This window comes from Idiotropiscis lumnitzeri, chromosome 7 (assembly GCF_059441095.1).
Source record: "Idiotropiscis lumnitzeri isolate Australia: NSW breed Sydney's pygmy pipehorse chromosome 7, RoL_Ilum_1.0, whole genome shotgun sequence".
Taxonomy (NCBI): Eukaryota; Metazoa; Chordata; class Actinopteri; order Syngnathiformes; family Syngnathidae; genus Idiotropiscis; species Idiotropiscis lumnitzeri.
This window is the reverse complement of record NC_142397.1, coordinates 7,263,849-7,290,763: the sequence shown is the minus strand read 5'-3', so window position 1 is coordinate 7,290,763 and position 26,915 is coordinate 7,263,849. Positions and strand designations below refer to the sequence as shown.

The 26,915-nt window shown below is 43.5% G+C and overlaps 1 protein-coding gene across 2 annotated transcripts in view; it reads left to right on the top strand.

Moving 5' to 3' along the window:
* Window positions 1–26,915, top strand: part of dscaml1 (Down syndrome cell adhesion molecule like 1) — a 94,645-nt gene that overhangs the window by 54,038 nt on the left and 13,692 nt on the right. For both annotated transcript variants that reach the window (XM_088300452.1, XM_088300450.1), the window contains exons 4-20: window positions 6,721–6,867; window positions 6,953–7,231; window positions 9,305–9,580; window positions 9,675–9,974; window positions 12,236–12,378; window positions 12,480–12,609; window positions 14,559–14,837; window positions 15,595–15,723; window positions 16,268–16,447; window positions 18,230–18,435; window positions 20,124–20,220; window positions 20,294–20,422; window positions 20,495–20,662; window positions 20,730–20,800; window positions 21,803–22,043; window positions 25,213–25,359; window positions 25,745–25,900. In XM_088300452.1, the coding sequence (XP_088156578.1) occupies window positions 6,721–6,867; window positions 6,953–7,231; window positions 9,305–9,580; window positions 9,675–9,974; window positions 12,236–12,378; window positions 12,480–12,609; window positions 14,559–14,837; window positions 15,595–15,723; window positions 16,268–16,447; window positions 18,230–18,435; window positions 20,124–20,220; window positions 20,294–20,422; window positions 20,495–20,662; window positions 20,730–20,800; window positions 21,803–22,043; window positions 25,213–25,359; window positions 25,745–25,900 (3,078 nt within the window). The remainder of the gene's footprint in view (window positions 1–6,720; window positions 6,868–6,952; window positions 7,232–9,304; window positions 9,581–9,674; window positions 9,975–12,235; window positions 12,379–12,479; window positions 12,610–14,558; window positions 14,838–15,594; window positions 15,724–16,267; window positions 16,448–18,229; window positions 18,436–20,123; window positions 20,221–20,293; window positions 20,423–20,494; window positions 20,663–20,729; window positions 20,801–21,802; window positions 22,044–25,212; window positions 25,360–25,744; window positions 25,901–26,915) is intronic.

The following is a 26,915-nucleotide window of genomic DNA, read 5'->3' as shown; positions in this document are numbered from 1 at the left end:
ACCCGTGCTAAATGCAGCATAACAGCTAATTGCCACTTCACCATGTCTGCTTTAAAACCTGAGCTCCACAAATTTTAAGATCCATCCTGCAGTTGACTGAAATTTAAGACACAATTATGGGCACATCTTGGGTTGACTTCCACTTTAATGAAATCTATTGAATTAAATTGTTACCATATTTCCCCAGGTTAACTTTGTTTTTGTTTTTTATGTTCTCCTCGGGTCTCCTTGTTGTGCATGATTTCTTGGAGCTGAGAGTACTGTCAGATTTAAAGGCTCTGCCTCATGTGTTTTGAAAAGACTTCAGTGGCCTGCGGAGGCCTACAAAGCATAATAAGAAAGCCTCCCAAATAAGCAAGACAATGATTCTCAATGCAACATTCGCGCAGTGTTCTCTGGTTGCTTTTAGTGGAGACGAGCTTCCAGTGCCAATGCATTTCTGGAATTAATATTATTTAATATTATTGTGCAGAACGCAGGACAGTGTAACATTATGCATTATGCTCACATTAAAACAGTTTCTATCTCCGGAAATTGTTTAGGACCAAACCAGGATCTGAAAACTTACTAATTTTGGGGAAAAAATAATAGTGAATTGATTCTCTTATGTTCTATTACCTGTTATCTATTTGGTTACCGAATAAACATTCCATTTATGTACCATAATCCAAAATTATTTTGCAATACCCTCCAAGGCTAAATAATTTGTTTCTGATTATTTGACAAAGTAATCAATTCTAATCTATTCTAATTCAATCAATTCAGTCTTGTCTGTGTCATGAACTCCTGCTTACATGCCACGACCATATGGAGCAGAAAGGAAAACAATATAAAAGAGAGAAGAAGCAGAATTTTAAAAACAAAATCAAATGTGAGGGATAATAAATAAGGACGGCTGTTTGCTCATAATTGCAGCATCCTTTCGAGTGGAACTTCTACCGTGCAATTTGTTAAGGGCAATTCTACAACTGTGGATTCCAAGATAATGTCGTGAGAAAATTTGTGTCCTAAACTCGTAGTCCGTGCTCGTCTCAAAATCGAAAACTTGACACGCAAATGTTTTTATGAATAGCCAAAGCGGAGACAATGCGCTAAGCCCTTCTGTGGCCTCTAATCCAGGCCTGCTAATCAATTACGGAGCAATTCAGCAGTTTCTCTCCCCTCCTTGGATGTCGACTGATTCTGTTTGTACTACTGATGAAGGGTACTCTGTCGCACACACCACGTCGCCATGCACGCGAGATGCACACTGGCACACGGTGCGCCACCACAGCGCCCCCTACCCAGCTGCTGTCATGCGAGCGCGTGGGCCCTAGCAACAGCGAGCGAACGAACCAAAAAAAAAAAAATAAAAAAATTCCCTGACGAAAGCAGGGAAATGGGTAAAAGAAAGGCAACGGGGGGGGGGCGGGAGTGGTGATGAAGGGAAGCAGGAGGAAGGGAGGGGCTTGGGGGCCTTGGAGCATTAATAAGTGATGAGTCCAACAGTGCGAATTGCCGTTCGTTAGCATTGCTGCAGCGTCGCCTTCATTTGCATGGCAGCCCCCACCCATTCCGACTTACGCCATTTCCTCTCCCTTTTTCCCTCGCTCGCCTTCACTCGCCGTTTCATCTATTTTGGTCTTCTGTCCCTTGACTAGTTTGTATCTGAAAATAAATATATATGTCCCTCTTAATTTCCTTGGCTGCTGCCTGCGCGCTGGCGATTTTCACCGTATCCTTTCATTAACGTGAACATTTTCTACTTCCGCCTCGCGTCGCTCCCTCTTCTTGGCAGTAACTCTTTGAAAATGGCAGATATAGTAATCTATATTTAGCAGCACCTGTTTTTCCTCTCCTATCATCCAATATCAGCTCACCTATTTTAAAGAAGAATCTTGCTCTGTCTCTTACTGGGAACTTTGGGGGAGACAAGCGATGCTCCAGGGCTCCCCAATCAATTTTTTTCCCTCTCCTTTTTCTACTCCCATGCCTTCCTGTCTCCGTATTTGCATGTGTGTGCGCACATACAGTACACAAACACACACACACACACATCCAGCGGGGGCTTCTCTCTGCACTCGTCTTGACTCACCGCCTCGGGCCAATCAGCTGAACCGAACTCCATTACTTAGACACCCTCCTACTAAAGAAGAACAGATGAAAAGGGAAAAAGGCAGCGATTGAAGGAGGTCGAGGGCAAAGGGTAGGATTGGTGAAGAGATGGCATGAAGAGAAGACAAAACATGATGAGAGGAGGAGGAAGGGATCAGGAAATAAGGAGGATGTAAGGGCATGCTGGGATGAACCTCAAAAATTCCCTTTCCGCCCCCCTGGTAGAATGAGAAATAATTAGAGGAAATCAGACTGTGACGCATGGGCTTACCAAGATGCATTCAACAACAACAACAACAGTCCCGGAGGCGTTGGCAGACGAGACGGGAATTGATCTGGTCTCCCACGAGTAGATGTTTGCGCGGGGAGATGAGAGCAAGACGTGGAGGAATCGCTTTCACCCATATTTTGCTGTCGGGCGGCCTGCCCACCTGTCTTCTCTCGTCCCTCCGTCACTCTCGGACTCTTGTTGCTCTTTATCTCCCATCTCACTCCCTTCATCAATCTCCATCTATATTAGCTAGAAAGAGGTGGATGGTCACTAATTAATCATGCAGGTGGAGTCACCACAGGCCACAATAACAATAAAGAGGTACTAAGAAGAACCAATACTGCAGCTTGCATTTACAAAATAATAATGCTTTTTCTGGTCTCATCATTGGTGTATGACAGTGGAAAATTGATAATTTACAGAAAATTTGATCACAACATATACACACTCAAGTCGTGCACAAGATGACAAGATGATACTGTAATACGGAACCCTGCTCACCAGTAATTGAATAATGATTAAAACCCAACGCTCAACATGTAAGGCAGCCGTACCCAACTTGGACCGGCCCATCACAAAAAAAAAAATGGCACAAGGGATGTGTCCCTTTCACATTAGATCGGTTCTGTTCTGATTCTCGGTATCTCAAAATCGGTACTCAACTCTACTAACTTTTGATCATTTATTTTCTGTTATTTGTGGTAATAAATGTGAATTAATTGAACAATAATTTTAAAAAAATCAACTATAATTTTTCAAAATACAAAATGTGACTAATAATAGGTTGCATCAAATGAGCCAGAGGATCGAGTAAAAATAAAGGTATAATGCATTCCAATTAATAAAGAATAAATTAATATTACAAATTTCAAAGAGGGTGTCGGCGCACCAAAAATGTTAACCCTCCACGCTCAACCAAAGCATGCTAGGAAGTGTGAGACTTCACCATTTTTATAAATTACTTCATAAAGTATATTTATTTGGTTGCCAGAGGGCCAATCTTGCTCATTTCCAAAGCCAAAAATATATGTTTAGCCGGTGAAGGGTGCTGTCCATTGTGCAATGACGACTCAAAATTTGGAATCGCGGCAAACCCAGTGGCTGACTTCAGTCAAGTCTGACCGAATCGCTTGGTGTTTGGTAGGCCTAGAAAAAGTTAGAAGTTAAACGCATATTGGTTAAATTAATTTAGTTTCTCCTGGGAGAAGTTCACATGGATGAAGACCTCCGCTTTTGCCAACCTCTCTTGGTGGGAAAACAGGAAACAGGAGTTCAGAACATTAGCTATAATACAGTCACATTTCCTTGAACACTCAAAAGCTCGTCCTCATTATCTCTTTTTCTCTCCTACCCTTCCCATTCTTCACCATCTTTGAATTTCCCACTCTTTCACATCTCCCGCCGCCTTCACGGCCTGTCTTTTCTCTCTGCAGGCATGTTGTGACAGGGTATAGCAGTGTGTTATACCGAGTTCCACTCGCCAAGCACTCATTATCCTGTAAGGCTTAATACCCAGGTTGAAATAAAAGCCCAGGCTTGAAAATTACACCTGACGTCCTTCAGTGCTTCGACAACAATCTCATAGAAACGTACTTGTGTGTGTGTGTGTGTGTGTGTGTGAACTTCTGGCTATCTTCTTACACTGTAAACCAAGACTAGATAACGATTGATTCATAGTCTGCCTATCCCTGTCTGCAAAAAAAATAAATAAATAAATAAAAATAATAATAATAATTCTTATTGCGATGGAGCTTATCCAAACTTATTATTGGAGAAGAAGTGGCGTACACCCTGGAGTGGTCGCTAGCCAAACATAAGGTACATGAAAAAAAACAAACATTCACACCCATGTACATGATCGAATCTTCATGTAAACTGACATGGATGTTTTTAGACTCAAAGTAAACCAGAGTACATCCATGTATGTGTAGGTGTGCATGTGTGTGTCATACACTGTATTTCCAGTCAGTCACTCCACGGAGGATGTTCTACCAAGGCCTTCTCTTGTCAGTCTTGTAAAGAGACGTGGGAACATGCAAAGCAAACAACATCAAACACGCGCGCACACACACCCACACACACACACACACTCTCGCGCATTTTGCGGTCACATCGGCGTAACTAAACAATGTGCGACTTACAAGAAAGCCTGAAGTGTGCACTGTCTAAAATAACCCTTTGGGGTTAGGATGGAGTAAGAAAGCAGGCAGGCAACCGTAAAGAATAAAACACTGAAATTCACTCTCCTCATCTTCCACCCCCCAACCCCCGTCGCTCTCTCTTTCCCTCCTCCTCTGTTTCACACACACACACACACACACCCACACACACCCCCATACACTTTTTTTTTTATTGACATGCGAATGAATCACGGCCAGAACTGGAATGAAAATGACACTAATCTGCAGTTACCATAATACACACACACACACACACCCACACATCAATTATTAACACCTACAATGACTCCCCTGGTCTCTTTTTCTTCTCTTTCTCATCTATCTTTCTCTGCGGTGCATATCTCTCTGGATGGATGGGACATGTTAAAAGCTCTCATGTGTTTAGCTAAGTGCTGTGGTAGGCTCTTTTACATGATATTTTTTTTTATTTATTATTATTCCTTTTGAAATCTGGGTTTCTTGAGAGTTTTCCAAGACTCTTACAAAAGAGATATAAGCAGCAAAAAAACAACCTCAAGAGCCTCAAGTTTAGTATACTTCTTTATATGACTAAAAAAAAAAAAGACCTGTTTTTCCCATTAGAGGATTCGTATTTTTTTTATTTTTTTTTTTGGACGTAAAAATGTAATAATAGATTTAATGCAAGTAGAGTGGGCTGTTGAGTGTGAATGATGATAGGCAGCTTGACTGTTGCCATAGTGAGGATGCTGTTCATTCATGAGTCATACACCCGTGACAATGCCAGTCCCATGTGAGCGCTCCAATTACCTATGAGAATCCGAATGACCTTTAGTGGCCAAATAGGTCAAACGCAAAGAATTTCAGTAACAAGCCGCGACAATAAACAAAAACATGACATATCATCAGTATCATCTATTTGTATTTAACAAAACAATATATGTTTCTCATCCAGAATAAATATGTAGAATATTAAAATACATTAATACTACAATGAATAAAGTATTGAGCAACTTGAGACGGGAAAATCTTCTCGCCTATTGCCTTCCGCTCATCTGGGATGGATTTGAGTCTGTTGGTGCGACGTTTCATTCACTCATCTTGAGGAACATTTTTTTTTTTGGAGGTCTTAGGTCTGTTGCTCCACCTGAGAGATTGCTTACTGACTCACAATTCCTTTTTGTATTTCATCCAAAAGGTTTGCTGGGGTTGAGGTCACGTTGTTCAAAATCAAACTCATCCAAGTATGCATTGATGGAGCTTGTTTGTTCACTGCGGCACAGTCATGCTGGAACGGAAAGATTGCTTGCGATTATAAATTCAAAAAGTCTTTGTCAGAAAAAGGAATTAAACATTCAGGGGAGATGGAGTAAGGAGCTTTTGTCCAACTCCTGGTTGATTAAAAGGGCGGCTGGAAGCAAGATTTGAATGTAGCTTCACTTCACTAACCCCTTTCCTCCTTGAGTGTCAGACCAGAGCCGTGCCCTTTAAACAGGAGGATTTAAAATTGATTGCATAAGTGCAGGATGAATAATCATACATAACCAGCTTCACTAAAACAGCAGTGCTAGCAATGCTAAGTTAGCTTTAGCACTTAATAAATTAACTTTAACCACAGGTGCCACAAGACTCAGTCGTACTCTCACACTAAGGGCTCGATTTTCCTAGATAGGCGCATGTGCACATCTGACAATTTGGTGACAGAAAGTAGAGTAGCCGTTAGACCACGTAAATGCGGGTCTAAGTTGTGGCGCAGGTGATGTAACGGGATTTACAGATTCTGTCTGTGTGTGGTGATGTGTGGTCGATGATATTGTATTTCATTCATAAATATAACAACAGAGTCCTTGTAGAAATCAATAAATTGAATGAATTATTATTTTTATCATTTTTAATATATCCTACTTTTAAAAGCACTCCTGACACACACTGGTGTGTGTGGGGTGGTTGGGGTGTGCCAAACGATTGCGGGTGAATCGAGTTCTCCAAGCGACCACTTTACAGCGCCCAACCTTACATCTGCTCATGGAAAATCTTCTTACAGTTCCTTATAATCGTACTTCGCATTTGCATGGACTCCAGTGAGTCCGACCAAGTCCCTCCCCTGTGCTGAATTTAAAGAGTCGCTTTGATTTGACTGCGTAATAATAAAAATAAAATCTTGGAAAATGAATATATAAGTCTTTATCTGACTACAACCTCTTCTTTCAACCACAGGAAACCGTTTCTTCTTGACCTCGTTTGGAGCTCTGTATATCTCAGAGGTGCAGAAGGAAGACGCTCTGTCCACCTACCGCTGTATCACCAAGCACAAGTACAGTGGAGAAACTCGGCAGAGCAATGGAGCCAGGCTCTCTGTTATGGGTATGCATTTTTATCAACAGGCACATCTCGTACAGAACCAAAAAGTGTGTTCCTGATATTTGTTGTCTTCTTGGATCATCTTCAGACCCTACGGAGTCCACCCCGTCAGTGCTGGACAGTTTCCAGTCCGGTGAGGTGAAGGTAGGCCACAGTGTGGAGTTGCCCTGCATCGCATCCGGGTATCCCAACCCCACCATCAGGTGGTTAAAGGATGGCCGGCCGCTGCCGGCAGACTCCCGCTGGACACGCCGCATCACGGGCCTCACGATTTCCGACTTGAGGCTGGAAGACAGCGGCAACTACATCTGTGAGGTCACCAACAGCTTTGGCTCCAAGGAGGTGACAGGTCACCTTAACATCATAGGTGGGTAACATCAAAATTGAAGGCACCGCTTTGGCACATGAGCTCAGAACAATGTATTTTCCAGACTATAAGCCGCAGTTTTTTCTGTTAAATAAAAAGAGTTTTTTACTGCATATACAGAATGATTTTGTACTGTGAATGCACATAAAGGTACATAAACATATTTTTAAAACTGTGCCTTTTAACACAGCAACAACTTTGCTAAGTAAAACAGAACAGACCCAAGAGAAGAAAAAAAAAGATTTATTTATTGTGTTTTCTGAACCATAGAGCGCCCCCTACTGGTGAAAGAAAAATCCACCGAAAAGCTGCACCGTTGTATTAGCCGCATGGTTCAAAATCGAGGAAAAAAGTAGGGGCTTATAGTCCGGAAAATACGGTAATATTGTTGTGGTTTACTGAGGGATAATAATAGTATTTTTTGTGATACTGGTAGTCAAGGCCCAAAGTGCAAAGTGCAGTGAACTGAGGCAAAACTGTATTTTTTATTTTTTTTTGGAATGTGGAGCCGATTAATATCAATTTATTTCAATGAGAAAATATGATTTAAAAGATGAGTGAGCTCGGTCTCAAGGTACCACTGTAGTTAAATCAATGTCATACTGAAAGAGAAAAAGGCCTTCCCCAAAACTGGGGCTGCAAATTTCAAATAGAATTTTCCTTTTGGGGAGCCCATGATTGAATGAATTGATAATTTTTTTTGTCCATGTGAGACGTTAATACTAGCGACGGAGCTTTCACACTTGTAGAGTAGCCAAGACGGCGAAATGGGGGTTGGGAAAGTTGAAATGGGAAAGTCAATGGACATTGGGCAGACTGGCCACAAGGCACATCACCACACAGCCCACAAACATGCAGTGACACGGCATATAGGAGCAAGAATGCACATCCACGCACAAGCTATAAGCCTCTAAAGAGAGTCATCTTGTGCTTGTGCACTGTCACTTGCACCCAGACGTGCACACACATTCAGGAGCCCAGAGCACCTAACACCAGCTGCTTTATTGTTCACTGACATTTTCTCCGCCTTTATGTCGCTCTGTCTGATTTTCATTGTGGTTCCACCATACACGGACGCACACACTAGCATACAAATGCAATGAAAGATGCATAGTATGTAATAAAACATACGAGCAGAGCAAATACAAAAGATGCTGACAGGTGAAAAACATGGTCTATTTTCAGCTCGGTTCGATGCAGTCTTTGCTATTATAATAGTCAAAATGGTTACAGCCTTTTGTCGCCTTTTTGTTGGGGAGTGGTACCCAATGGGTGGAGCAGAGTTTTTTTTTCATGGTAAATAAACAGCCAAAGTCTAAAAAAAAAAAAAGCACTGAATAGCAGAATTGTTTAATTATTGTTCTTTAAAGATTAGTTTGGATCGATACATTCAACAAATAGGAATGTTTCGATCCAAACTAATTTTTGTCAATGTGGCCCACATTGTAGTTATGCTTTCCCTCAGAGGGCCGTCATGACGATACCACATACACACAACAAATTGATGGAAAGCCAGTTTTGAAATCAGAAGGCAGTAAGCCATTTTTGTGTTCAACAATTTTTCTATTTCTTTTAAAGTGGGAGAATCGGTGACAAATAAATGGCAATGTCTCATTTCATGTTGTTAAAAGTAAAGTAAATGTCCTCGGAGCAGGAAGTAGACATCCATGATTTGCCCTTTGCGGGCCACATAAAATGAGGTCGCAGGCCAGATCTGGCCCCCAGGCCTTGCGTTTGACACCTATGACATAGACAATGACATTCAAAAATTCCCCCCAACCACAAAAAAATGCAAATTGATTTTTGCCGAGAATTCTCTCTCCAAAATTAAGTTATTTTATTCATTAAATATTTTTTAATTAATTGATTTGCATTAAATTAATCAATTATCAGAATCGTATTTGTCAAAATATCAGAATTGACATCACCTCAAAAACTCCATATCGGTGAGGCCCGAGTGATAACCTGACCTCCATTTTACCTGCCAGCCAGTGATAGGGGTTTACTCTACACAGCCAGAAAAAAAAATCTGAATATCCTTTCCATCTCTCTCCATGCATCTTCCATGTTTAGAGCCACTGCGGGTCACCTTGTCCCCCAAGAACCTCAAGACGGGCATCAGCAGCACAGTTATCCTGTCTTGCGCCGTCCAGGGTTCTTCTCATTATACCGTGTCATGGTACCGCAACACAGAAGCCGTCCTGCCTGACCAGCACTTCTCCATTCAAGGCGCTCACAACGAGACCTTGTTCATTTCGGCGGCCCAGAAAAGACACTCAGGAGCTTACCAGTGCTTTGCCACGCGCAAGGCCCAGACTGCCCAAGATTTCTCCATCATTCTCCTTGAAGGTGAGTCTCATCAAAAGCATCCGTGTATGCAGATATTGACAAAAGGAGGCATTACCCCACTGTTTTGTTTTTTTTTTTTATCAATTTTCCTCAGATGGTACCCCACGTATTGTGGCATCCTTCAGTGAGAAGGTGGTCGTCCCAGGTGAGCCGTTTTCCCTGATGTGCACCGCCAAAGGGGCGCCTCCGCCGACCATCACCTGGACCTTGGACGACGAGCCGGTGGCCCGCGACCTGTCCCGCGTGCGAGCCAGCCAGTACACGCACTCCGACGGGAGCACCGTGAGCTACGTCAACGTCAGCAACCCCCAAATCCGCGACGGAGGATTGTATCGGTGCGCCGCACGAAACTCGGCCGGTAGCGCCGAGTACCAAGCGCGCATAAACGTAAGAGGTGCCTGTCTACTTTTCAATATCAGTCATATTCAAGGCCACACACGGCCTCACCCCTCCCGTTCCCCCCCTCCCGTACCCTGTCCTCTACGCTCCAACTTCTTTACCCCAATCTCTCTTTATTCAAGTATTCTCTCAATTCCTGTTGTGTCAAAGGATCGCTTTATCATTATATTATGATTTCCTGTGGTCTGTTCCTGGAGTTAAACACATGACTACCTCCCAATGTGACAGTGGGATCCTCAAGTGCAGGACTTCAGCTGACATATATTTTAATTGATTAATTTGAATTGATAATCTGTCGATTATTTGCTCGATTAATCAATGAATTGGATTTAGACACATAATTTCCTAGAGAAGTGCAGGGTTCGATTCCAGGCTCTCGCCTTCCTGCATGGATAGTTTTCTCCGGGTACTCCGGTTTCCTCCCACATTCCAAAAACATGCATGGTAGCTGAACTGAACACTTTAAATTGTCCCTACGTCTGATTGTGAGTGTGAATGTGTGCCCTGCAGCAAGTCCAGGGTATACCCCGCCTACTGCCTGAAGACAGCTAGGATAGGCCCCAGCATGCTTGTGACCCTCGTAAGGAGAAACGGTCGAGAAAAAGGATGGATGGATGAATTTCCTTTATTCAAAAAATACAAAAAGAATTTGATACATTTTTAATCAATTTAAATGGAAATAAATACAATTTTAATAAATTGTAATTATATATATATAATTTAGAATCTTCGATAAAACTCGCATATTGGCTTTTTCTAGATTGTGTAAGTGTACCTAATGCGGTGGCCAATGTCTTCCAAGATGGATGGCGTGTCGTTTCACATGCGATTTGTAAGCGAGGAAGAAGAGCATGAAGCAGACGGTTGTCCTGTAGATGGATGTGATGAGAGAAGAGGAATGCCAGTGTGTGGATTGAGTGACGGTAAATTCTGATGACAGGACCCATCCTGTCAGGATGATGACTGACCCTGATGGACACGGCAGCGTCGCCGTCTCCACATCTCGCTCTCAGTGTCCTGTTCATTCTTTCTCCCTCATGCTTTTTTTTTTTCCCCCTCATCCTTTGGTGAAATGCGCCGGTGCGACAGGAGAGACGTGCCGTAATAATCTCTGCAGTGACAATGAGTAGCATTTCCAGAGCCCTTCAAGCAAACAGAAACTGACACACATGCATAGACCTACCTAAAGAAAAGTGCTACTTACCCACTCACATGAACGGGATACACTCAACTTATCCCAGTCAGGGGGCCAACAGCTCCAGTCATTGTTGGGAACACACGTGGATATACTGTATATCGCTGTGTGTTTTTGTGAGTGTGCGTCTGTGCGCTCGCGAGACGGTACTGCTGAATAATACATCTTTGGCTCGTCAAAGCTGCAACTTCAAAGCTCGGCTCACACTGAGAAACGGAGGGGAGCGAGTGAAGGGGGTGGCGCGAGGCAAGGCGGCGTATAAGAGAGGTGGAAAGAGAGACAAATACAAAGATGTACATAAGATGAACTGGAAGAGGAGACGCCGCAGCCAACAGGTGAAGGATGATTGAGGGATGCCCGCTGTTGTCCTCTATTGACTCGAGACGCATTTTCTCTCTCCGGATTGTTTGCCTGTTTGAGTCGATCTATCTTTGTCTCATATTGTTGGCGCTACAGGCCACCGCTGACATTTTTTGCTCACGACCGCTTACCGTCCGTAGCTCAAGGAACATTTGAACTATGTAATTTGATTCAATGCAGGTGTTCTATTAAAAGAAAATTTCATTTTAATTTAATTTTATTTTGAGAGAAGCCTGACACTTTTGAACTAAAGAAATCAGAACTAAACCAGAAGTCCTGCAAGTTTGTTTTTTTTCTTTCATCTGCCGCGGCCCGGTCAAAATGGCCCGCGAACCAATACCGTGGTTGGGGCCCTATGTGATTGAAAAAGGATAGATGGCCAGAGTGCATAAAAGGAATGTCCAAGAATCTGTGGCGGCAAAAAACATTCAAACTTCTCTCTCTCCCTTCCCCACAACCCAATCACCCTCCCCTGTAACTCCTTCCCTCCAAAAATTCCACGCCTAGGTTTGGCACCATCAGCTAATGAGCCTCTTTTCCTCTCTTTTCTTCTTGTGGTCATATCTCTCTCTCTCTCTCTCTCTCTCTCGCTCTCTCTCACTCTCTCTCGCTCTCTCTCACTCTCTCTCGCTCCCGCTCTCGCTCTCGCTCTCGCTCTCTCTCTCTCCCCCCCTTGCCCTTCTCTTGTGTCTGTTCATCAGGTAATCCAAGGATTCGACCGATGAAGAACATCACGGCTGTGGCAGGACGCAGCTCTTTTGTGAACTGCCGAGTGATCGGCTACCCATATTACTCCATCAACTGGTACAAGGAGGGGCTTCTGCTGCCTGACAACCATCGTCAGGTGAAGTTGCAGCCCTTAACCTTGAACACGAGATTAAAAATGGTGGCGCAAGTTTTGGCTGCGCTCGGCCTCGACTGTAAGCATTATGTAACTCTTTGCAGGTGGTGTTTGAAAACGGCACCCTGAAGCTTACTGATGTGCAGAAGGGGATGGACGAGGGGGCGTACATCTGTAGTGTGCTCATACAACCTCAGCTGTTCATCAAGCAGACTATATATGTCACGGTCAAAGGTAAATCACGCCATTCCAATCTGCGGTCACGTATCACAGACGATAAAGTGCATGAATTTAGTAGAATTTCATTCAAAAAGTAATGTCACATATTTAATAGTAAACCATTTTACTGTATGTTTTAGGGTTAATCAAAAAGCTAAATAAGTTCCCCTCAACTCAGCTGATATTTTTCACTGCCCATACATTTTTTAATGTATTTATGTGATTAGGTAAAAAGAAAAAATGGGAATTTTGATCACCTTGGGTTATATTTACATGTTGCTTTTTTTTTTTAAACAAGCTTTTTATTTGCACTGATTCTAGTATCCAGTCTCCCAAAACACTCACCACGAGTAAGAATTGTGAATTAGGGTTAGGTATTTTAAAAAAATCACGCAACTTGGCCTTAGCTTAATGCAGTCACAAAACTCCATTTGACGACTAACAAATATCCGAACTGTCACAGTGTTAAAACCCTGTAGGCAAAATATATTTGAACACAAACTATGCTGCATCATATGTATATCGACAATATAACAAAACTCACAGCCATATATTCTTTATCCTCTGACAAACAGCTAATATCAACCGCTAATATTGACTGGGCCAGTAGAAATTTCATACATAAAAACAACAAATTCAACACATTCTTGCTTTTTAAACTCTAATATCCAACTTGTTGAGTTTTCTCCACTTGAATTGATTCATCATCATTTCATTTCATTTCAGTATTGAGACGTAAACTATCACAATTCATACGGCTCATGCTGATAAGAACAATTGTGAGGAAGGAGCGGTGTGACTAGAGCAGAAAAGGTTGTGATTAAAGCAGGAAGGGAATACAGTGTGTATGCGTTGTCTCTAATAACCCCTGATTAAGGGGCGGAGTGGACTAGTGTGCTCTCACATGCACTCAGCAATTACATGGAGCCCGAGTGCTATTGAACAGGATTTGTGCGAGAGCGTGCCAAGCACATATGTACTTGTGCGGCGGATGTGTTTGGATTCTACCTGTCACCTTGCGTGTTTATTCACTTTGCCCTCTGCGGCAGCCGCATTGTTGTGGACGGATTGTGCGTCTAGTGTGAACGCCATCGGCCGTGTTGGAAAAATAGCGGCGCCGCGTGTTTGCGTACGTGCGTGTGAATGTGTGCTCGTCATGTCTCTGATTTAATTAGATGAATTTTAATGAGGTCCAGATTAAATCCCCCAGATGTCTCAGCTGTAACCCCCACCGCCGCCACCCTCCCTAACTCTGAATCACCTCCATCGGTCTCCATAGCAACACCATTCTCCCCCTGTGGATGGGGCCCTAATTAGAGCAGCTATTATGGGTTGGCTTTATCAGGGCAGGGCATGTTGGAGTGGAGAGGTTGGCGAGGGGCACAGGCGCAGTGGCTAGTGGGCGTAGATTAGCAAGCGAAAATGGTTTCCAAACTTTGGGGGAATTTAAAAACATCTTGGGGTGGCGGGGGGGTTGACAGTTTAGTTGAATATATTAACAATGTTTTTTTTTTTTTTTGTCTTCAATCTCACTCCCTTCTCTGCTTCATTCTAATGCCACCTCTACACCACACACCGCTGGCTCTCCACCTCGTGTCCTTTCAATGCCCTCACATCTCCAAATCGGCACGTCTCCCCATATTCTGCCTTCACATCGTCTCGCTGTACTCCATCCTTCACTTATTCATATCTGACTTTGAATCTCTGTCTTCACCTCTTACTCACCCTGCTCATTTAAACAACCATCAAACTGTTTGATTCTCTTCCTCCCTTTATTTCCATTACTCTGTTTGCCTGTCGCCTCCCACTCCCCTGCCCTGTATTTCACCCTGTTGCCTGTCCTTGCATTGTCTCAACGCCACTCTGTTTTCATCACACACTGCCATCACGATTATACGTCATGTCAACATTTCTTCTCTGCACCTTTTTGTCCCTTTGCATTCATTCACTGTAATCCCGCCCAGTTCCTCCGCTGATCCAGCCGTTTGACTTTCCGCCGACGTCCATCGGCAAGCTGATGTACATCGCCTGCGTGGTGGCGTCCGGAGACATGCCCATCCACATCACGTGGCGCAAGGACGGCCAGGAGATAGTGCCTTCGTCGGGCATCACCATCGACACCAAGGAGTTCATGAGCTCCCTGCAGATCTCCAAAGTGTCACTGAAGCACAACGGCAACTACACCTGCATCGCCAGCAATGATGCTGCCACTGTGAGCACTGAGAGGCTGCTCACGGTCACAGGTGAGGAAGAAGCACAAGCAGAGTGGACTTCTAATGAGATACATTTGGATCAAAATGAAATTAAAGAGTTTCAAATATACACACAGACCATAACGTCCATTGGGACAAATAAAGCGGCCATGTTACCTTGACTTTTCCACACTTTCGTTTCAGTGTGTATTTCTTTGTGATTACAGGGGAAGTCAACCCAAAAATATCCTGGCAAAAAAAATGGCAACCATTTTGTCACTGACTGAATATGACATCACAGTTGTTCAGGTCTCAGGTAACGACCAATCGCGGCTTACCTGTTTTCTGAAGCTGCGCCATGATTGGTTATCTGAGCCCTGAGCAACTGCGACAGCAGGAAATCCAAAATGGCCGCCCCCTGAGATGGACAAAACTGTGTGGATTTGACTGTTTAATTAATATTCCACAAACGCAATAATAATCACAATGCCATGTTTCCATGAGTGGGGCTGCATAGAACATATTCTTGTTGAGAATCTTGGGGGTTCGACTTCCCCTTTAAAGAAAATAATTCAAAAAGCCAACAAGATTTACTGACTTCTTCCCTGATCCATGCATAAAATCTCAGAAGTGGTTGATTTGTTTGTGTATAGTCCTGTTCACCACCGTACACATGAATATATTATCTCATACTTTTACATGCATACCATTAAAAAAAAAAAATACAGCATAAAATTTTTTTTAAAAAATGCTTGACTATATTTATATCCGTAAATGATGGACCTAAAACTATATTTATTCCCTGCAGTGCCTCCTCGTTTTGTGGTACAACCCAACAACCAAGATGGAATCTACGGGAAGTCGGGAATTCTAAACTGCTCAGTTGATGGGTACCCCCCTCCCAAGGTCATGTGGAAGCACGGCAAAAGTGCACTAGGTACAAAATCACGTTTTATAACTTTCATTTTTAATCACTGCCCACAACCTGAGACACGTCTGGATGCATTTTGCCAACAGAGAATGATAATGCAAGTGTAGCCGTTCTACTTTTCACTTTCGGTGTTCCTTAAGCTGAATGATATGAATCTGTTTTGCTAAACATGTCATTGGAAATGAATGGATTTTTTTGGGTGGTTTTTTCGTGCATGTGTGTGAATTTTTTTAAAAGAAACAAATAGAAAAATAATACCCTGTATGTCATGAATTTTTGGAATATATTGACATTGGAATGGTAAGAATGTGGACATATAAGCATAAAATAAAATAAAGGTAAATAATGTTAATGCTTTAAGATTACACACCCACAAAAAAAACCCAAACATTTATTGATATCACAGCAATTCCCAATTTCAAATTTTCCCCGGTCAAATTACTTACTGTTCAATCCATTTTCAGAGTAGCTAAAGAGGCATTCTTCTGATGGGAGGTCCCCGTGTTATCCCCTGTATTAATTTCTCTCTTTCCTCTGTATTTTGCCTCAGCGGGTATCGGGAACCCACAGCAGTACCACCCTGTGCCTCTGACGGGCCGAATACAGATCATGAACAACGGCTCGCTGCTCATCCGCCACGTCCTGGAGGAGGATCGTGGCTTCTACCTGTGTCAGGCCTCCAACGGGGTGGGCTCTGACATCAGCAAGAGCATGGCGCTCACTGTTAAGAGTGAGTGTAATTACTCAACTAAGTCCCCTTAGAAGAATACCGCAAACTAGTAATGTGAAAATGAAGCTTCAAATTTGCTTCGTGAACCAGTTGTAGTATTTTTGGACTCTTGTAGATGGCACTCTTTGCTCACCATTGGGCTGAAAGCACACTCACTTGCCATTTTTTTAACCCTTTATTTAAACCAACAGTGCCATCTAGAGGACTAAAAAATACAACAACTGGTTCATGAAGTTTCATTTTCCCACCACTACGGCAAACCCATGATGCTAGTAGAAACCTCTCTCTCTCTCCACTAGAAAAATACTCTGCTTCGATTGTCTGGCTCTCATTGGTTTCAGTTCTTTTTTAAATAGCCATAAAATTATCAACATTTTGTCAGGTTCCAATTGTTTAGTTGTTTTATAGACCAAAGTGTTGCCTTGAGATACGCGACCCAATTTACAAGTTTTTCCACTTCAAGCTGTTTATTGCCACTCCCAGTTGACTCCTTAACTTTGCTCTAGATTGCTCACTTTAGCTCTGTGCTAGCAAACAATGCAAAATGCCATAGACCGGCTAAAAATAGCATTGGCGTGGCGTTTTTACAACCTTTTTGGCAACAGCTATTTGAACACAAAAGGTGAGGTGATACATGTAGACAGATAATATAGCAATACTCACATACATTTTTCTTGATCATCTTTGAAGAATGACAATATCAATGCTGCCTACTAATGAGTTTTAACCAGCTTCATAAATCAGTAATGGGAGCTAAATTTCACGCAAAAGACCTCAATCATGTAGTGTGGTCATTCTTTTCCTTGACTCGTATTTCGATTAATAAGGCAGCCCGGATATGTAAGACAAACAAGTCGGAAGAAGCCTGCGAAAGACGGCTAATTTAAACCTCGATGTGTGTGTGTGTGTGTGTACGTGTATATTGGATAGGTTGTGAGAATGTCGAGCAAGCGAGCAATTGATCCTCCGTACCCTCGGGATCTGTCTACAGACAATCAAAACCACTTTGAGCTTAATCATTATCTGGAATCAATCGACGCGGCCTGCCCTCGCTGTCAGTAACGGCCCGCGTGATGAAAAAGCGCGCGAGGAGAGCAGGAGGACGACGCGCGCGCCGCACACGAGCCGCCATTATGAAGTGAACAAGAGAGCCATATTAGCTTCATCACGCCAGCCGATGACCTTTCCTGACAGCGGCACCGACAAAAGAGATGTTAACGGATCATTTGTGGCCCGTTTGACACTATCTCATGCTGACACATACCTACGCCATCAAGGGGTCAGTCGCGTCCCCCCCGAACCCGCCTCTTGCTTTACTCGCGGTATTAGTTTTATTGATTGAACCGTTCCTCTCCCGTGCCTCCCTCAATTTTGTCTGTTTGGTTCAGTGGCGAGAGAGGGAAAACGAGGCGAGGGTGAGATGAATAAGTGATGAAAACAAAACAGCAGAGCCTTCCTCCTCTGGTCGATACGGTGTGTGCGGGAAGATTGAGCGCGCCAGTGATTTTGTGTACAGAGGAAGGCAGAGTGTATCGCTTCATTCACCTAGACCTCGATGTTAACTATCGGGGAACGAGAGAGGCGCTTTATTGACTTTACCTCATTGACCGTTGCTCTTCAACGCTGCAACTCGGCCACTCTCACCTCCGCCTTTTTAACGGTTCGCTCTCCTTCCTTCACCCTCTCTGCTACTTCACCTCCTTCTCAACCGTGCTTATTATCCACTCACTTTGATGTCTGTCTGTCAAACACCCACCCCACCCCCTCCCGTCTCCAATGCAGTCCCAGCCATGATCACAAGTCACCCCAACACCACCATGGCCAAAAAGGGTCACGTGAAGGAGCTGAACTGCACTGCCAGAGGAGAATGGCCCATCATCATTCGCTGGGAGAGAGGCGACACGGTCATCGACCCCGACCGCAATCCCCGCTACTCTATTACCACCAGCCCCAACGAGAAGACGGACGAGGTGTTGTCCACTCTCAAGGTAAGAAACACCCACCTCCTTCCCGAGCGCTCGGCTGATGAAAGCAGACAGCGGTGACTTTATGACTCCCGCTTGACAAATTGTTGCGCTTTGTTTCCACAAGTCAGGGTGCAAGTTGCAGAAACAAGCACACAGTCACTTTAAGTGTTTTCTTGAAGTCGTAGAATATGTTTTCAAAAATAACTAGCATTTGCAATTCCCTCCACGATTGCGTGTGCATGCTGAGAGATGATGTTGCTGGGGTGATGCGCCAAAGAAAGAAAGAAATTGCCAAATATAACTGATAACTTTAGACAGCCTTCAAAAAAGCATGCGAGTGTTCTCCCGAGAGGCTGTGAGCAGAATACGGACGACATCAAAACACTGATTGGATGCTTTTTAAGTGTGAGGCTGTGACATCACAGCTTTCTACCTTTCTATCTATAGCGAGCGCTAACGGATTGCGGCGCTTTTGATTGGCGTGTCGCATGACGATTAGAAAGTTTGGTTAGCACGATGCCCTCACAGTGCAAAGGTCGTGAATTCGATTCCGGCTCCGGCCTTCCTGTGTGGAGTTTGCATGTTCTCCCCGTGCCTGGGTGGGTTTTCTCCGGGTACTCCGGTTTCCTCCCACATTCAGGTATGAGTGTGAGCCTGGATGGTTGTTTGTTTTGTGTGCCCTGCGATTGCCTCACAACCAGTTCAGGGTGTCCCCCCCAGCCTACTGCCCGAAGATAGCTGCGACAGGCTCCAGCCTCAAGTGGGTGGCGATTGGATGTGCAAATATGCACCCATCCTGTGTGACACAAAGAGTGCATCCGAAAAATCCTGTCGGAGTCGCCAGCCTTACTTGTCAAAGTGTGCTGAAATGACTCATTAGTGATATGGCATGACTCCTTCTTGTGACTAGCTCCAAGTCAGCATGACAATCATTCAGAATGATTTCTGGCAGGATATTTCATGGTCATTTTTGTTGGTACTTCAAAAATGTTTTCACAAGAGGAAACATTCTCCTTTTATTTTGGCTTGAGTACAGTGTCACCACTTTGCTGGTTTGCCTTTCAGATGTTATTTAAAGACGCAAACTCAGCCAGGGTGATAAATCGCATTGGTCATGCTCAATTAACAATTTGCGTAACATCCTCCCACAATACGCAAAATGGACTGCGTGTAATTAACGTGTTTGGCAGACACAATCCTTGGTCGATTAGCTTACACAACGCTCTCAACTTTGTGACTGTTTTTGTCATTTGCTACAAAATGAAGTATGTGTCAAAATCCTTCTCTTACACTGTCAACCATTTTTTTTGTATCCTTATCCCGAAAGATCTTATTTGAATTCCTTCTTTTTTGGCCCGCATGCATCAACGCTCCACAAAGTTTCATGAAAATCGATGTTGTTTTTGCATACTCCTGCTCACTAACAAGTGAGCAGTGATGAGAAAACAACCTCTTGGCAGGGACATGCAAATGTTTGTAACTTTTTTTTTTTTAAAGTGTCTGCAAAATTAAAGCAAAGAACAATCAATAGTGATATTGATGCTGAGTTGCACCTTTTTCACATTGCAACTCTTGTCCTGACCAAAAATGACCCACAGACCTTGAAGCAGAGCGCTCGAGAATAGCTCCTCTTCACCAAACCACCTTCCTGAGCTCCTCAAAGATACTAGATTGTTGACTTCCTAATTTGTCTGCGTGTCTACTTGTAGTTAAAACCAGCCGAGCGGGAGGACTCCGTTTTTTTCTCCTGTCACGCCATCAACTCGTACGGCGAAGGACGAGGCCTCATTCAGCTCACCGTGCAAGGTACTCCGACTCTACTTAACGCCGATGTAAATCAACATCTACACCGGTTCCATTCACGCGGCTTCATCCTCAGAGCCGCCAGACCCTCCAGAGCTGGAGGTGCGGGAAGTGAAAGATCGCAGTATGAACCTGAGATGGACGCAGAGGTTTGACGGGAACAGCGTCATCACCTCCTATGACATCGAGTATAAGAACAAGACAGGTGTGTTGCAAGAACCAGCAAAAAGGAGGATCCGTTGATTCTGTGGATTGAAAGCAAACGACTTTTTGACAGATACCTGGGAGCTGAAGCACGCCACTCGAAACATTTCCCCCACGAACAATCAGGCCAACATTGTGGACCTCCACCCGGCCTCGGTCTACAGCATCCGCATGTACTCCTACAACGCCATCGGCAAGAGCGAGGCCAGCAAGGAGCTCACCATCAGCACGGAGGAAGCTCGTAAGTGAGGAAAGATGCCATTTTTAATTCAGCTCCGTGACAAACGGTGTCCTGTTCGTTTTCACAGAGCCTGATGGCCCCCCCATGGACGTGATCCTGCAGCCGGTGACCTCTCAGAGTATCAGGGTGACCTGGAAGGTAATGCATCCTGTTTACTACTCACACAATGTACTTGAGCAGAAGTATTGATAAGGGGTGGGCAAACGTTTTGATTGGCGGGCCACACTGAGTTCTAAAATTTGGCAGAGTGGCCGGACTAGGAGCAGATGGATGGAGATGGAGGTAACCTCACCTCATTGGAGAGAAAAAAAATACATTTAATTTTAAATGAAAGTGAACTAAAGCATTAAGACAATATATATATATATATCTTTGAAAAAACACATTATTAAGAAAATAAAACATTAACAAGTTTTATTCATTTCATTTTTTTTCCAAGTTCAGCGGGCCATATTAAAACGTTTAACGGGCCCCATGTGGCACCCGGGCCATAGTTTGCCCTTGCCTGGTATAGATACTCGGCAACCTCCTGTAGTTGATAAAGCCAAGACTTCAAAATAAAAGCTTATTGGATGTAACTAGAATCAGCGATGCCTCGTTCTCAAGCCAAAAATTGTTCTTCACAATTATTTGACGTGACACTCTCGGGAATTGTAAAGTCGACAAAACAGTACAACACTTACTAGCTAACGGCTGCAATAATTTTGAACACTTTATCTATGTGTGCTTTTCAGATGAGACTGAGAATTTTTTAACATTAGAAGCTTGTGGCTTTTTAGACTGCCAAAAGGTACATTTGCCATAAATCATTCTCGGAGCCAACAACCTCAAACAATTTTCTTAAATGTGGTTCGCTTATCCGCTTTTCCGTCAACTATTGCCTCAAGTGAAACTACATACACCCCTTATTCGACTGTTGCCGGGTAAATTAGGTGAGGCTAATTTTTTTTTCCTGTCTGAGTTTGAAATGTCTGATTTTATTTGTCTTCCGTGACGGTTAAAAAAAAAAAAAAAAAAAGAAAGAGGCTAAGTAAGAGGCTAAGGCTAAGAAAAAATCATCGGAAAAATCTGCATTAATTATTGACACCATTCTTCCTGCTTAAAAAAAAAAAATGCAATTCATCTCATTCCACGCCACAGGCTCCCAGGAAGGAGCTGCAAAACGGAGTGATTCGAGGTTACCAGATTGGTTACAGGGAGAACGGCCCAGGCAGCAACGGCCAATACAGCATTGTGGAGATGAAGGCCACTGGAGACAGTGAGGTGTACACGCTGGACAACCTCAAGAAGTTTGCCCAGTACGGCGTAGTGGTTCAGGCCTTCAACAGAGCCGGCACCGGGCCCTCCAGCTCCGAGATCAATGCTACGACACTTGAAGATGGTATGGAGCAGTCATTATACACTTACTGTCGTGTGTCATAAAGTCAAACGTTCCAACCAGTACTGTTTTGTAGTGGTTACAACAAGGTATTGAGGTACTTCTGCACCACAGCAAAGTACAAAAAAAAATCTAAAGTGTAAAAACAGGCCACTTTAGTGACCAGCTGCCGTAATTGATGCTTTTCAAACAGCACGCCGCCGCGCGAGCAAGTGGAAGAGCAAACTGTCAGCCATCCGCCAGCTTTGATTCACAGTTACTGCACGTTCTGTGTCGCTTTCTCGCCACCCCAACTGTGTCACGTTGCTCCATCTTTTTGTTCACTCGAAAACCGCCACCTTCGCTCTATTCTAACAAGAATGAATCCAAAGCTTTTGTACCTTGGCGGTGCACAAAGAAGTGCGGCGATAAAGAGCTGGGTGATTAGATGGAAATAAACAACTACAACTGATCTTATTGATGTTCTTCTTTTTTTTCCAACTTTTTTTTTTCCCAGCAAGGCCAAACATTTGCTCTTTTTACACGTTGCACGCTACTTTTTAATGAACTAAATCCCTTTGTTTGCTGAGTAGACGCAGATGTGTTACTGAAAATGCATTATACTGTCATGTAAAGGATCAATACTTTTTTAAGGCAACTACAATTGTTGTAATTAAATAGATACCATAAAGTGCATCCAGAATGTATCAACTTTTCCACATGTTATCTTGTGGCCTCATCCCAAAATGGAACAAATCCACATTTTGCTTCAACATTGTACACAATACACCCCAAACTGATAATGTCACATTTTTTTAGTTTTTTGTGAATTTATATATATATATATATATATATATATATATATATATATATATATATGTGTATGTGTGTGTGTGTATTTATTTTTATTAATTTAATTGATTATTTTTTATCTATATCCAGTGTGCTTGCTGTCCAACACGTTTGCAGAATAGAAAAGCTCTTCAGTTCCAACGCACGACTTCCAACTGTTTCTGACTTAGCACTGTTCCGTTGCTGTCATACCACAATTGCAATTAAAGATTACAGCCAACACCTGCAGTGCTGTTTTAGAGATGGAGGTGGCTCGAAATAAGGGAGAAAAATTTTACCAATTCACCAGGTACGGATAAAAAAAAAAAAAAATTAAAAAAAAAAGATAAACACTGGTGGTATTGTAAATGAATTATGAGAGTTTTACTCACTAATCAATGCGTGTTTTCGTTTAAGTTGCTTTATAAACCCGTTATTATTATTATTTTTTTTTCAAAACAGACTTCCTACAATCTCCATCGCCACACACACACACACACACACACACACACACGCACGCACACACACAGAACAGTTGGCTCAGCCCCATTGGTCCAGAGCAGGCAAAGCCCTCCAGCGCTTCCCCGTGACTGTCACCGTGGCGACAGTGATATTGACGGCCATTATGATAATAGTGATAACAACAAGCATCCTAAAAATAATTATAATTAGCTTGTCTGTCGGTCCGTCTTTCCCTCGGCCTGCTTCCTGCTGCAATTACCCGCAGCTGAGCGCTTTGTCTCCCTGCACATCTTTTCATCTTTTCCTGCTCTTCCTCCGCTTTTAACGCTCTTCCTCTCCTCCTTCTTGCAGTAAAAAAATGCCCCCGTTTTGTTACTTATGCACCCATTTTGCCCGTCTTATTAATGAGCCAACAAATAAACACGTTTATGGTTTACTCTTCCTCACCATCTTCCTTCATTTGTCTAATCGCATCTGGCATGTAATGCCAGGAGGCCTTCACCTTTTCTCTCCTGGATTAAGCACATGTTCTCATTTTTACCTGCAAAGTGAGAAGCGATGCATCCTAATTATTTACACTTGTAGCCCAAAGGTCTATTCAGGCGAGGCCCAGTTTCCTCCCTTCCTCCGTCCTCCTCCCCACCTCCGCCCTCCACGCCAGCTGCCCAGAATAACGGCCCTAGCGGACTTGGCCCAATCTCGTGTCTTTCAGTCGGCGCTCTTCCTCTCTTCCTGCACCGCCCAACCCACGGCACAAGTTGACCTCTGTTCGTCGTCCACACTGCGCGTTATTCAAAGCCTGAGAAGTCAATGCGACTGAAGCGACACCTGGATGAGAGCGAACAGAGGCGGGCTTGTGCCGAGAGAGAAGCGCCTATATATTTTGCAAGGCCGTTGAATCGCCACTGGGTTGCAGCGGAAACGCCCATTAGGGCTTCGCTAATTAACCTTCAATGGGCCACACGTTACGCACTCTTGATTTACTGTCAAACCATGACCGAGCCTTCCTTTTATTTTTCATTAAGATTATCCCATACTCTACAATACTTTATTAAGGGGACCGTGCTCTGTGTGACGAGCGGGCGTCTTACGTACCATCGCTACTCATTTTGCTATCTTGTGTGTTTAATATTAGCGTAATGCAACCATGACAATTAGCATTTTGACATCTGTGCTGCCCGCCGCGCCCCGGTCCAAAGTGGCCCACGGCCCGGTACCAGTCCGCGGCCCGGTGTTTGGTGACCACTGTATCAATGAAGTATTACAGTAAAAACATAATACAATGTAAAGAATTAAACAAATTGTGCATGATGGTCTCGTATTCAATCAACAAAGAAGAGTTTCACAACTAAGTGACGCAGTTAGCTGCTGTAATTTTTTTTTTCTTTTTTAAAACTAATGATAAAGAATAAACAGGGTACCCCTGCACTTTGTGGCTGATAGGGCCCGGGGCGGCCCGTGAATAGCAAATATCTGCATATAATTGATGGCTATTATAATGGCATAGGAAAAAAAACTAAATGATTATTTTTTTAACAAAGTATTTGCATGTATAGTTTTAAAAATATCAACAATAAATATTGGTGGGGTGATCAGTGAATAGGTGAATATGTGGCATTGTTATACCTTTGTGTTTAAATATCAGAATCCAAATCAGAATCAGAATGCCCTTTACTGTCATTGTACTCAGTTTACGAGTACAATATTATTATTATTACATTGTAATAACAAATCATTTAATTAAATATATCAATTAAATTCATTAAAGATAAAAATTAAAGACAGACGTGGACATTAGAATTGAGTCGTCAATTAGTAGGCTATTCCTAATGAATTAAGTTGAAATGGAACTTAAGACGCATGAGTTCCTCAATGTGTTCTTTTCCCACTGTGTTCTCAGTTCCCAGTCAGCCTCCTCAGAATGTGCGGGCCATCTCTGTCACATCGGACGAGGCCGTCATCTCTTGGGCCGAACCCCCCAGGATGACCCTGCACGGCGTTCTGAAGGGCTACCGTGTCGTCTTTAGGTCCTACTTCCCAGACGGAGGTGTGTTGGAAGCTTCTGCTTAAATTACATAAATCACTTTCCCAACCTTTTATTGAGCTCAGGCACATATTTCATTTTGAGAAAAGTTTCATGGCACCTTACCAATCTGAGATGACACAAAAAGTCCGTCTAGTGATAGAAATGAGAACCTTGTCTCAATTTAAAAAACTCAACTTATATGGATGCCAAGTGGATCCACAGGTTAATTGTAAGGATGTTCGACTGATACCAGTACATGTAATTCACTCTTTGAGTGCTCAGATATCGTATACAGTTCCGACCAATTAAGTGAATTTGGAATTTTTCATGGCTCTGACCTCTTATGGCACTGTCATTAGGAATCAGGGTATACACTGAGTGTCAAGTGTGTTGATGTGTTCCTCAGAATGGGGTGAAATGCAGAACATCACCACCACCAAGGAGCAGGTGGAGCTCAGGGGCCTGGAGAAGTTCACCAACTACAGCATCGAGGTGCTGGCCTACACGCAGGCTGGCGATGGCGTGCGCAGCAATGTCCTCTACATCCAGACCCGTGAAGACTGTGAGTCCATTCTTTATATATTTCCTCTTCACACACGGATAAATCAGTTTTATCCAAGGGTTTAAGACGTTTCAGCTGCGGTGTGGGAGGCGAATTCATGCGGGGGGTAGAGGGCCTTTGCAAGGCTGAGGTAGCTGATTAAAACCTCTTTGTGCTCTGATGTGCCATTACCAGTGCTAATGAGAATTAAGAAGCCAAAAAGCGTGCATGTGCGATGAGCCTAAGGGTGTGGATCTGTGCGTGTAAAGCCGTTGGAGTGAGGGGGTTGTTTCGTGTGTGGGGGTGTGCGTGCGTGTTTGTATGAGCGCATTTCCCAGCTTTGCTGTGCATGTGCGAGTGTGTGCTAGTGTGAGAAAATGTTCCATTGTTTGTGTGCAAGTCTCGCCCGGCACCTCGTACAAGAGAGAGATTAATTCCTTGTAGCTTAGAGAGAATTAATTTTGTGCTTACACTGGTGGGTTGTGGATCACATCCGGATCCGCCTCTCCGATCTCTCCCGAGGCGCCGACAAGGGAGGAGGCAGGCAGAGGTATCAGAGATTTTTAAGAAGTGTCATTTCAAGAAAAAAAAAAATCTTTTATTCTCTCTTCCCATCTTCTATTCTTTATGTTAGGCTCACTGCAGCAGCTCTTCAAATATGTGCCCGTGCGAGTGTGTGTTTATCACATTTAGGCCGAGCGGCTTTTTTCGTCCTGATGCGGGCCGACACTGTGTCCAGGGGCAACCTCTTCACATACGTTCAACATTATCTTTCTGATCCCTTTGCCCTGAGTGCTCTGTGCGGCATATGGGGAAGTGTTTACAGTGGAGTTGTGCAAACAGAGCAATTGTCAGGCCGCCTTCTCGCTACCGTGAAAAGCACAGATGACAATGATTCACAAGCGCCTTTTGAAGGGGGGTCCCTTTGAATGTGCCTACGTGCGTTTACATGGCCGTGCTTGTTACAGCACCTTGGGTACTTTACGCTACTCATTTTTAGGGACTGAGTATTTCAGTAAGGAGCCTGCACAAATGA